The following is a 12098-nucleotide window of genomic DNA, read 5'->3' on the forward strand; positions in this document are numbered from 1 at the left end:
AAATGCTCTAGCATGTACTTAGTATTTCTGTGGTATTTATTTATTTATTTATTTAACTGTGAAGTTTGCACTACTGACATGTGTAATGTGTGTGCTACGGGAATTTTCATGAATGTGTGGCAGCCTGGGAAAACTTTACACACTTTACATAGTGAAATTTTGACATTTTCCACTATATATCGTTCTGAAATCTACAGACTTTCCTGAAATAAAGTATGTTTGTTTTTGCATGTATTTCATCCATGACGTAAAGTCTGCTTACCCCCAAAAGTGAAAAGGGAGAAAATTAATGATTTCATTCTGATAGTGGAGCCTTACAGATATTTTGATAGTCTATATCTGATTACAGACTGAATGGATTAGGCACATAGCTATATAACAACTTGATCAAAGCTTGAAAAAGCAAACTGTGTGAGAATTTCACACTTCACTAGCAACGTTTTAGATATCTTTAGGCAGACTGGTCGGTTTTTACCACCGCATTTGTTAAAATGACTCCTTACCTAACGTTGATATATCATGACCATCCAAGATGTATTAGCCTAAAATGAGAGCTACGTGTAGTATAAAAAGCTTTGTAAATGTTATTAATCACAGTTGTAACATCAATACCATTGTTTTAGAGGAAGGCCATTAGTCACTGCTAACAGTATGAAATAATTCTGTTGAAAAATGTCCTTCCTACTGTTGTTAAGAGTTTGTGAGTCTGTGTGTAAGTGTAGTATGTTATGACTCAATATCAACCCACTCTTAATAATAAGGCCTGCTAGTCCTCTCCTCTTAGAGATATACACAGTCAGATGCCTGTATTCAAAGCACAAAGCCTATCCTACACATTCTCTGTAATGAGACCCTCTCTCCTCTCCTCCTACACCACTTTTTCTCTTCGCCTCCTACACGTACCTGCAGCCGTCTCCACTTAATCTGCCTTTCTGATCGAGAGAACACTGCCTCATACCTACAAGCAATTGAAAGAACCATTTCTTCTAAAGAAGGTGGAATGAAAGAAACATGACGGTTCTGCTGTTTAACATTCCCTTGTGAAACCCGTGTTGTCTTCCTCTCTTTCTCAGAGCTGTAGGCCAATGACTCAGCTAGCAGAGAAATTGTTGTCCACTCTTCCCTCATGGCGTAAAGTGACTGGACCAAACCAGCTCATGTCCTGGCAGCAGTTTGTGGTGGATGTACAGGACCAGATCAACCCTCTGGTCAGCGAGGAGGACCTGCGTGAGCTAGCTTTACAGCTGCACAGCATGGGAGAGGTGTGTGTATGTGTGTGTGTGTCGAAAGAGGGAGTATTGTGTGTATTCGAGTATGTCATATCATGTGCTGCACTCAGTGAACCCTGTTCTGATTGTCTGTTTATCACGTTAATCACGACATACATATACAGTCAATGCCAGAATTATTGACATCCTTCGAGAGAATGGAAAAAATGGTTGTATAAAATTCAAATTTTCCACCACCTCTAAAAACACATAAGCATACTCCAGCCTCATCAGACATTGCATTACACGTGGTACTTTTTCTCCAGGAGAGGTTTCACCCAATATATTCAGTGTAAGATATTTTGTGGGGTGCCAGTAGTTTTGAGGGGGGGTAGTATGTTAAGCATATGTTTGAAAAAAAAAAATTAATTGTACAGTGTCCCCACATGCCTATAACATCGAAAATAATACCAAAATATCACTTATTTGATGTGTTATTAAATTTGGGTGCCAGATATATATAACTGACAGTAGGAATGGTTTTGAGCTCATGCATATTCAGAACATGTTTATAAATATGCATCACTTATATATTTATGTGTATGTTAATGGATGAGCTGTGGGTGGCATTGGTTGAATAGCAATCCCTCTGTTGTTCCAATTACACTGCCTACACTGTTTTTAGCAGTGTAACAACATCAAAACAGCCAGGGTTAGTCATCTGGCATATTATGTAAGAATGTTCTCATGTTGTGCTCTGCTGAACATTTTTTAAAACAATTATTCAACCAAGGACTTGAACTGCTGTTACAGTGAAGTGACTGGGGAAAAAATATTTTCCTGTCCACTAGATGGCAGTATAATGCCATTTGAATCTCTTACCATTTGGTATTAAATTGTTCTATCTGGTTTTAATACTACACCAATGCTCTAGTATTCCAAAGAAAAAGAGATGACCAGCACTGCCCTGCTTGGGGATTTTTACCATTTCTCTCTTTTTTTTTTCCTGTGCATTAGATCAACATCATACAGAGTGAAACTGTCCAAGACGTGGTTCTCTTAGACCCCCGCTGGCTCTGCACCAATGTTCTCGGCAAGCTCCTCTCCATCGAAACTCCCAAAGCCATCCACCATTACAGGGGGCGCTACCGCCAGGAAGAGCTCCAGACTCTGGTCTCTGAGGGGGATGTAGATGAGCTCCTTCAAGTCTTGGACGCCATGGATGTATGCGCCCGTGATCTGGCCAACCCCGGTATGGTGGATGTGCCCGCTCTCATCCGCACCGGTGACCTGCAGCATTCCTGGACTGATGAAGCAGATGAAGAGGTGGAGGATTCTTTGCTGTATGGAGGTGTCCGCATAGTCCCAGCCGAGCACTTGACACCTTTCCCTTGTGGCCTTTTCCACAAACTCCAGGTGAATCTTTGTCGATGGAGTAGGCAGCAGAGACCGGAGGCCGAGGCAGAGGAAGTTAGGCTGTGGACCGGAGGTGCACGGGTAGGAGTTGGTGGAGCCGATGCTTTAGTACTGCTAGTTAATCATGGACAAGGTCTGGAAGTACGGCTGAGAGGACCGGAGTCTGAACGTAGCCGATGCTATGCTTTGCTGGATACTCTGTGTGGAATGGCAGAAGGGCTGCTTGCTGCTACACTACCAGGCCTGCTAACTGCCCGTCATTACCTGAGTCCTCAGCAACTGCGAGAGCATCACGGACCTGTCATGCTTTACCAGCCCAGGGACTTCTTTAGAGCTCAAGCCCGGGGTGAAAACGCATTAACCAACACCATGGGCGGCTATCGGGAGAGCTTTGCTAGCATCGTAGCGCTAGGTTGCACCCAAGTCTACAAACAAGGAACCCTTGGCGGGGATGTAGCTGTAGCTGAGGTTAGCCTCCTGGCTCGACGTAAGCTCAGTCGCATGCTTGACCCACCTGACACCCTTGGCAAGGACTGGTGTCTTCTAGCCATGAACCTGGGCCTTAGTGAGCTAGCTGCTAAGTACAGCCCCGGCACCAATGGAACTCCTCCGGCCGACCCATTTTCTGTCCCAAGCCCAACAGTGGCGCTCCTTTATGAGTGGAGCCAACGTTCAGACTCTACCATTGGTGTCCTGGTAGCTAAGCTAAGAGAACTTGGCCGCCGTGACGCAGCTGATTTTCTGTTAAAAGCAGCACCCGTGTTCCGGGTCAATATGGACAGTCTGGGGACTCCACCAGAACCTTGCGGCCCAGTCTGCAATGGAGGGACGTCTTACAACTCCATCAGCTCTGTCATCTCACGCTAGAGCGCCACCTGTGTGCATGGAAGAACATGTGCAATTTAACCTGTGGAGTGTTGTTATCTTTCAGTTCCTGTGTTACATAAGACTGTAATCTGTGAAGTTTGATACTTTGTACACATCAATCTTCCTGCTCTATTCTTTCTGAATGTCTCATTTCTGTGAGGGTGCCTACTTTAAGAATCATTTTTAGCTCAAGTTTTTTTTGTTTGTTTGTTTGTTTTTAAGTGACAGCATTGTAATATCAAGGAAAATTTAAGGATTTCTCAGTTTCGGATTCTTTTATATGTTTAGATATGTATGGCAATGGTTTTATACACAACCTTTTGAGAAAAGGCTGCATAGTTAAGTGCTCGGCCCTGTTACTTGGTAATGATTCAAGCAATTGAGTGCCTTTACGATAGAAAGCCAATTCTTTATGAGCCATTTTGAAATTGCCTAATGCCCCTTATTGAATTAAAGACCCAGTGTCTTCTAGCCATAAACTTGGGCTTGTCAGTATTTCAGTCATCAACTCTGAAATCCATTTTCTAACCATATTGCTAATTTGATAGCGATTGAGGTTTTGAAAGGTGCAGTTTACTATCATCTTTTTCTCAAGTTTATATTTTCTTATGCTAACAGTTTTAGCATACAACTTGAAACTGTACCTGTATCCACACTGGAAATTTAACTCAAATTTAAAAATAAATAAATAAATAAAGGGTTATTTTAGCCTATTCTCAAACAGTAGCCAAATTAATATTTTTAAAATATTCTTATATACCACAGGTACATTTTAAAGGGTACGGTCCTATAGACGGGGTTTGAATTAACATAGAAAGTAAATGGAAAAACTTTAAACAAGATGCTTTGAGCTTTTCTTTGACATGAAAAATCCTCTGGTTGAATCGAAGGGCCATTTAATTTTGAAAACAACCGGAGGATTTGCTATGACAATGCTTCATTTTTCATGAGTTTTAATTATAAATACAGATACAGACGACGTTCCTTAAATATTGCTCTTAGGCTGCTGTATCTATCTTGCTTATTTAACAAAAAAAAAATGTTTCAAGGCAATTTGTATTATTAATGTGATTCCTTTTTTTCATGTGTTTTGAAGCATGTTCTAAATATTGTTACAGTTATCAGCTTTAATATATCCTTTATTTCCTGTGTGTTAACAGCGTCCATGAGGAGCTCAGACAGTTTGTTTCAGACATGCACTTACAAGCTAATGGTGCTCTTTTCAGTGGAACTTCAACCAAAAGAATGCCTTTCTGTAATGGATTGAAATTGAGCAAAGGTTTTGTGAAATGTTTCCAGTCAAGACAATGTATATTCAGTCTCATTTAGATCAGTGACTTGTAGAAACTACGTGCCCTCATCCGAGTGAGTCTTTAGCTTGGATTAGCTCCCATTCCATCATACTTGTACTATATAGAACTGATTTTCTTATGGAACTGAATGTATTTCTTGTGTCAGTCAACCACAGTGGCAAACTTTGTCTTGGTGTCACACACACATTCTTTCTCTCTCACTTACCTTGTGCGAGAGACAAAGAAAACGACGGACACCAGGAGGCTCCATGAACTTCCAAACAATCCCATTGTAGTTTTTATCACATCTCCATTACTTTCCCAGCTACCCAGTTAAAAATAAAATAAGAAAAGGGAAATGTGCGTACTTGCTATTCTAGAAAGCACATTTTTATATATTGTGATTGTCTTATGTATTATTGAGCATTCTCTTTTCTCTGTTTTCAGTCAGTTGTTGAGGTTCATGCTTTTCCTCTTTTTGAAAACCTCTGTGGTTTCATAAGTGGGAATGTGAACCGGGCGTATTAAAGACTTTGTACAGTCATCTCTTTGCACAAAATGTTTCTTCTATTTATATTATATTCCTTAAGCATGTCTCTGAATGCCATGTCCTTAATACTTCCTTAAAACGGTGTAGTACATTTTTATAATAAATTGTTTACCTGATAAAGTTTGGCTGTGTTTATTTTTTAAATCAGTGATTTCGAAAAGTTGTTTTGAACATCACATGTTCTACCAGTTTCTTTTTTGAAAAACAATGATTGGATATCATTGAACCTCTCTTTGCTGCTGATAAACACGTTGTGATAAAAGATAAGCTTGTCATGCAGGTATCTTCAAGTGTTCAGAAAAGTGCACTGCTGGAAATTTTAAGCAACATTAGTTTTTTTTTCTGTACGGCTACAGTTGGGGCTTTGAAGGTTTTGAGAAATGTGGGTTTTTGCACGAAACTTTTTAGCACCACAACCATTCAACTCTACACTGTTGACAAGACACAAATCCATTTTCTCATATTCTCTCAGGTTTATGGAATTCTCACCATATATTAACATTTCCCCAATATTTATTCATTGTCAGTATATAATACAGGGATGTCATTTTATATATGTACTACTACAAATAAATGGCATTTTCTCATCTAGTTATCTAAACGATATTTGGATTTTATTTTCACCTACTTTTATATAATTCTTAATATTTTGAGCAAAATTAGAACTTCAAAATAAGGACAGATTATTACAGTTTTTCTTAGGTGGAGCCTTTGACAGTAAATGCAGGGTGTATATTTTCACAAATAATTAATGTCTGGTACAGGACATGTCAAGGCATTGGATATTCTCTTATGTCTTCGTTTGTGTTGTGGAAATTATGGCTGACTTGAATTTCAAGCTGTGAACAGCTAGCGTTAACTCATATTGGTTATTTTCTTAAAGGCCACATTTAGTCTCTCTTAAAACTATAAGAATTTGAAAATATACTTCATAAGTGTCGTGAAGTGTATGTATTAAAATAGGCACAAGTTCCATTTGCATCAGAACACATGCTGAAGCATTGTGGCCAGGTTGGCTTACAGACCTAATGCTAGTTCACATCGTGGTTGTCTATGATCCAGTCAAAAGAAGACAATGGTTCTTGTTTGAGAATCTTGAGTCATTTCCACTAAATTATGAGGCTGCCTTAGGAGGAGATTAAGGCGAGTGGTTTAACCGGCAGGTAATGGGATTACATCAGGCACATTAGGATATCAACTTGACGTCTTTTGGTGGCTTTATCTAACCTTTGACATTTGTGTTATCAGGTATATTGACAACTACATCATCTATGCAGACAAGTTGATTGATTGTTGAAAATTTGCATGACACAGGAATCCTAAATTACCTAAACTCGAATCATACTTTTTATGAACAATAGTTCATATAATTTGCTCCTGCCAGTAGACTTCAATGAATGAATGAATAGAAGATATAAAAACAAATATGGAAATTGTTTTTGTGTTGCTTGCCCTATTTATTGATTTAACTGTTATACTGATGTATAAGGACAAACTGGTACACAATGTTCTGGACAAATGAATGTACTCCAGTCTGGCTTTCATTGCCAACTCCAGAATCAGCCATGTTTATTCTGTAAAGTTGTGGTAACAGTTGCAGTACTTGCAATGTTTCAGTATACAAGATTTAAATATATTTAAAATCAAAAAGCCATTACTTGAGTCTTTATGTAAGCTGCTTAGACTCACTTTACCATGCTATTTTTTAATGTGATTTGGGATATCATCCATCTATCCTTTGATTTTTCTTACACAATTTCAGAGATCAACTACAAACGATGATTAAATGAATTCTTCAAAGACGTACCCAAACCCTATGTTTCAACATAGTGTGTGAAAAACACAATCCCATCAGCCGGGAAGTGGATCACGTGCTTTCAGATCACATGCTAGATGATTAATGTAGGGAGGCGGAGTCAAGAGGCGTTTCGACCAATAAGAAAGCGTGGAATTGCGTCTTTGAAGCCAGGCTTTATAAACTTGCAGTTGTTTTCGACATAATACATTCTCTTCAAGTTTACCACAGAGAAGGTAAGAATGGGTTTTTCTTAAAAAAAACAAAAAACAAAACAAAACAAAAAAAAGATTGTGCCTTTTGTGTGCTGTTATATTTTTAATGTTTAGGCTGGCGAGTGTCTCTGCGGGTATGTTTGCATTATTGGTGGTGAATTTAAACATGGCTTTGTAAAGAATGCAGTCTGTATTTAGAGTATGGAGCTGTTTATTGTGTGTGTTTACGGCAGACCGTCGTGTTGTTTCGGCGTCTTGTTTTGTTAGGAATATTTTAACCGTCTACACAGGTCTGGGCTCTTGTTGGTGTTTTTTTTCCCTGGTAATTGTTTTGGCTCCTTTTAAAGCAGAGGTATGAATGTTGTTTATTGCTAGCAGTATTCATACAGGTTGTTTTAATTCCGTGCCTGGGTTTCAGTCTCGTTTTCGTTTTCCGGGAAACTCTTCCGGCGCTGTGGATCCTGACGGCCACAAAAGAACAGCGCGTCCCTGTTCTGTTTTCCCTGCGCCTTTTCTCCCCACACACGCCATCATGTTCTTACAAAAACTCCGTTTGTGAGACGAGTCTGTTGATATAAACGAACCACATGTATCAGCTAAACAATATAAAAGCCAGCCCTGCTTGTTTATGAAGGATATCAGGGTGTTTGTTGTTTTTTTTTTTTAAAGCTAGCTCTTATCTTGTGTACTGCAGAGCCTCATGTGGTGACGTCACACCAACCGTTTCTGAGTGCTTATGATGAAACACTGTGTGTGTAGTGTAGTGTAGTGTAGTGTAGTGTTTGGACTTCAGCTCCATGGAAATATGTTCATATCTTTTTATTTGATTGTTTCAGCTCTTCACCATGAGGCTGTGTTTGGCCGTGCTGACCGTGTGCCTCAGCACAGTGTTTGCTGCCCCCAGTCTGGACAGAGAACTCGACAGCCATTGGCAACAGTGGAAAGTGTGGCATAGTAAAAAATATCATGAGGTATGACTTATTTTTTTTTGTCCTCAATTTTTTAAAATTTATTTATTTATTTTTTTAAGTCTTTTAATAGTTGTACCTTTTTTAAAAATCTGATTGTGGTATTGCTTTCTCTCCTTGTAGAAGGAAGAAGGATGGAGGCGGATGGTCTGGGAGAAGAACTTGAAGAAGATTGAGTTGCACAACCTGGAGCACTCGATGGGCAAGCACACCTACCGCCTGGCAATGAATCACTTTGGTGACATGGTGAGCATGTTAACAAAACAAATTACTTTCACACTGCTATCCTACTAATTGCTTAAGAATGTAATAGCTGTCCACTTGACTCAGTCTCCTAGCGTAGTAGTGTCTCGTATATAAAAATACCGCTCTTCCCTTGACCAGTGCATATTGGTTTATTGTGGAGTAGCTGTTTTGTTGGTTGGTTCAGAAAGACCAAATTGTTTACGATAACTTTAGCTTAAGTAGTATTTTTAATTGGAAGAACAATGATTGCTGTGAAGTGTAGTTGAATGTAGCTTCTGGTGGAGCTTGTTTTAGCTAGCTGCATTAAACTAAAAATTTACACAAATCAAAGACTTTTTTTTTTTTTTTTTTTTTTTTTTTTTTTTTAAACTCATACATGTACTTCTGGTGCCTGTGAATTTACGTGGTGCTATTACACTATTCTACTATTGCAACAGCAGAGAGAAACAAGTTTGTTTGAGCATGTACACTTTAATAGTGTCATAATTTGCATAGCTCCAGGCCTGACACCATGTTTCAAAATTTCTGTCTTTAGACCCATGAGGAATTCAGGCAGATAATGAATGGATACACGCACAAGAAGGACAGGAAGACCAAGGGATCTCTCTTCATGGAGCCCAACTTCCTGGAGGCCCCAAGCAAGTTGGACTGGAGAGAGAAGGGCTACGTTACTCCGGTCAAAGACCAGGTGAGGGATCTTGCTCATCTAGCCTGAAAGACAACTTGACTGTTGGTTCATGTCCACAATTTCTCATTCTTAAAGAATTCTTGTTCTGTAATCTTCCACCAAATGTATATGACCACTTTTCATCTTAATAAATGATGGCCATGAAAACTTCATAGGTAGGGAAAGTTAACCAATGGCAGGTTTCACCTTCCCCCACCATTGGTTGCTACTGAGCAAAAATGCTGGGGCTGTTTAACATGGAAATTTATGAATCATCACATTTGTCTTTAATTCTAATGTGTATGTTCAGCAGCACATTGTGCATTGTTTAAGAGAGAGACTTCTGACATTTAAGATTCTTATAAGGTAAAACTGGTTGCACTGCTTTGGTACAAGGGGAAATCAAGTTCGGAACCAGTGGCCTTTACCCCAGTTGTACTGTGCCTTATGCCTGAAGTAAAAGCAGTATTTACTGTAATGATTTCCTTGTTCCTTTAGGGCCAGTGTGGTTCCTGCTGGGCCTTCAGCACTACTGGAGCCATGGAGGGTCAGCAGTTCAGAAAGACGGGCAAATTGGTGTCCCTCAGTGAACAGAACCTGGTTGACTGCTCTCGTCCTGAAGGCAATGAGGGCTGCAACGGTGGACTCATGGACCAGGCCTTCCAGTATATCCAGGACAATGGTGGCCTGGACACTGAGGAGTTCTACCCCTATCTCGGAACTGTAAGTTGTTACTTGCTCCAAGTTAAACTAGAAGTTAAGGGTGTTGTCTGTATTAGAGTTGTTGTAAAAAGTGTCAAACTGTTTGCACTTATTTGCCAAAAAAATGAGCAAATGTTAATTGATTGTACTATTACATTTGGTTTTCAGGATGACCAGCCCTGCCATTATGATCCCAAGTATAGCGCAGCTAATGACACTGGCTTTGTGGACATCCCCAGTGGTAAAGAGCGTGCTCTGATGAAGGCTGTGGCTGCAGTTGGTCCAGTGTCTGTGGCCATTGATGCTGGACATGAGTCCTTCCAGTTCTACCATTCAGGTGAGGTTTAAGGTCTATTTGCTCTTATTCATGTGACATTTAATGAATTGGCTCCAGCTCATTTTGTCTGCACTAGCTACTATGTATTTTTGGTTCAGCAGTTGAAGGTGCTACTACAGATGTAGCTTAGTGACCTGCTTGTTAAATTGGTGAAGGTTTGTTGTAGTTGTGGTTAACACAATTCTTTTCTCTTTATGTAACAATCATTTATTGTATTTTGTCTTCAGGTATTTACTATGAGGAAGACTGCAGTAGTGAGGAATTGGACCACGGTGTTCTGGTGGTTGGCTATGGCTATGAGGGTGAAAATGTAGATGGGAAGAAGTACTGGATCGTCAAGAACAGGTATGAGTCAGCTTGCAAGTTGTGCAACACTGGCTAGTGGGTGACTCTAGACAAACTTTAGACATTGAGGGGTAGTTTGCTGTATTGAGGGCTTGTAAGAATTGTGGACAGGCCTATCTGAAATGGATATGTGACAGTGTGCACGCATGCAGGTGATCAGGTTGTGCCCCACCCCTCACTGTAGTGGACCAATGCCAAACTGTGCCCCTTAAACTCTCTTAAGGTTGTTTTATGGTAATACTATGAAGCCCAAAATTGAGAATGAAAACAAGTAGTGGCAGTTGCCAGGCTAGATTCTCCCCCCCCCCCCTTGTCTTATTTCCATTTTGCATGCACCTAATTCTTCATGTCTTTGTTCTGTTTACAGCTGGAGTGAAAATTGGGGTGACAAAGGCTACATCTACATGGCCAAAGACAGACACAACCACTGTGGTATTGCTACAGCAGCCAGCTACCCACTGGTCTAAGAAAAACCTCCAGCAAGGCTTTCAGAAGGCCTTGTCTCAATCTGTTCAGTAGTTCACTACCATGAAGTGTCTTCACTGGTGTTGTGACTCACAGCAGCAGTGCAGTGAAGAGCTAGTTAATTGTGATAAAAGGGAAAGTATTCATCCCTAATTATGTTAGTGTGTGAATGAAAGCTTATAGAACAGGACTGTATAGGCTTCTGGTTTTACATGGAACACTGTTTTAGACATTTTATGCAATTGTTTTAAGTAGGTTCTTTTTATTACTTTTTTTTTTTTTTTTTTATTGCTTATTGTAAATATAAATCAGTGTTGCTTGCCAAAATGTAAATGCCTTTCTTTTCTCTCTTTTTTTTTTTTTTTTTTTTTTTTTTTTTTTTTTTTTTTTTTTTTTTCCTCTTTCTTTCTTTCTAGTTTCATGATCACTTAAACCAAACAAGTGCAACATGTGCAATAGGCAGTATCCAGTTGTTTTATTTACATCCTGTGTAAATCAAGCAATTAAACCTTCTACTGGAACTAATTCCATGGTGGTACTTTTCTTGAAGTGGATATGTTTGCTTGTACATTGATCTGCCTTGTAAATTAATTATGTGATAGTTAAAGATTTGCTTTTGATTATGAACATGTACAGTAGCTACCTAAATTATTTTTTTTCCTTAATTTGTTTGTCCTGACTCTGTTCATTTAAGCCAAGAAATTTGGGAAACAGGAAGATTAGTATGCAGTGTCTGAGGGAAGGAACATGACCCTCCCCATTTGGTGCTGTTGCTCAAAAAACAAACGGTTATGAACTTTTGATTTTTGGCTTTAACATTTTATCTAAAGTAAACGGCCTCCAGTACAAGCCAAGCTTGTATACCATTTTACTTGTTTTTAAATTCTAAATGAACAGAATGACTTACAATTCCAGTACTTGAAATGACACCCTACAATTTAATATCATTTTTATTGGGATTATTCTCTTGTGCTCCTTTCTCTTTTTTGCCCCTTTTCTTCTTGCTCCTCTTATGGTTCCTTTTC

General features: G+C 39.3%; 2 protein-coding genes across 2 annotated transcripts in view; both read left to right on the forward strand.

Annotated features, from left to right (window-relative positions):
• Positions 1-5453, forward strand: part of dapk1 (death-associated protein kinase 1) — a 70665-nt gene extending 65212 nt beyond the window's left edge. Inside the window, exons 25-26 of the mRNA XM_026931274.3 lie at positions 1074-1262; positions 2226-5453. Of these exons, the coding sequence (XP_026787075.1) occupies positions 1074-1262; positions 2226-3491 (1455 nt within the window). The 3' untranslated portion in view covers positions 3492-5453. The remainder of the gene's footprint in view (positions 1-1073; positions 1263-2225) is intronic.
• A 1774-nt stretch (positions 5454-7227) lies between these two features.
• ctsla (cathepsin La) lies at positions 7228-11598 on the forward strand. Its single transcript, XM_026931382.3, has 8 exons — positions 7228-7364; positions 8180-8314; positions 8435-8557; positions 9093-9245; positions 9723-9947; positions 10095-10263; positions 10491-10608; positions 10976-11598. The coding sequence occupies exons 2-8, from the start codon at positions 8189-8191 to the stop codon at positions 11073-11075; spliced, it is 1014 nt and encodes a 337-aa protein (XP_026787183.2). The 5' UTR covers positions 7228-7364; positions 8180-8188; the 3' UTR covers positions 11076-11598.
• The last annotated feature ends 500 nt before the right edge of the window (positions 11599-12098 follow it).

This window comes from Pangasianodon hypophthalmus, chromosome 24 (assembly GCF_027358585.1).
Source record: "Pangasianodon hypophthalmus isolate fPanHyp1 chromosome 24, fPanHyp1.pri, whole genome shotgun sequence".
Taxonomy (NCBI): domain Eukaryota; kingdom Metazoa; phylum Chordata; class Actinopteri; order Siluriformes; family Pangasiidae; genus Pangasianodon; species Pangasianodon hypophthalmus.

Bases quoted from the DNA above. Each gene is read 5' to 3' on its own strand.
- ctsla (XM_026931382.3), top strand. From the start codon at position 8,189: ATGAGGCTGTGTTTGGCCGTGCTGACCGTGTGCCTCAGCACAGTGTTT. The intron at 9,246-9,722 runs GTGAGGGATCTT...TTGTTCCTTTAG, and splicing joins TTACTCCGGTCAAAGACCAG to GGCCAGTGTGGTTCCTGCTG. The intron at 10,609-10,975 runs GTATGAGTCAGC...TTCTGTTTACAG, and splicing joins TACTGGATCGTCAAGAACAG to CTGGAGTGAAAATTGGGGTG.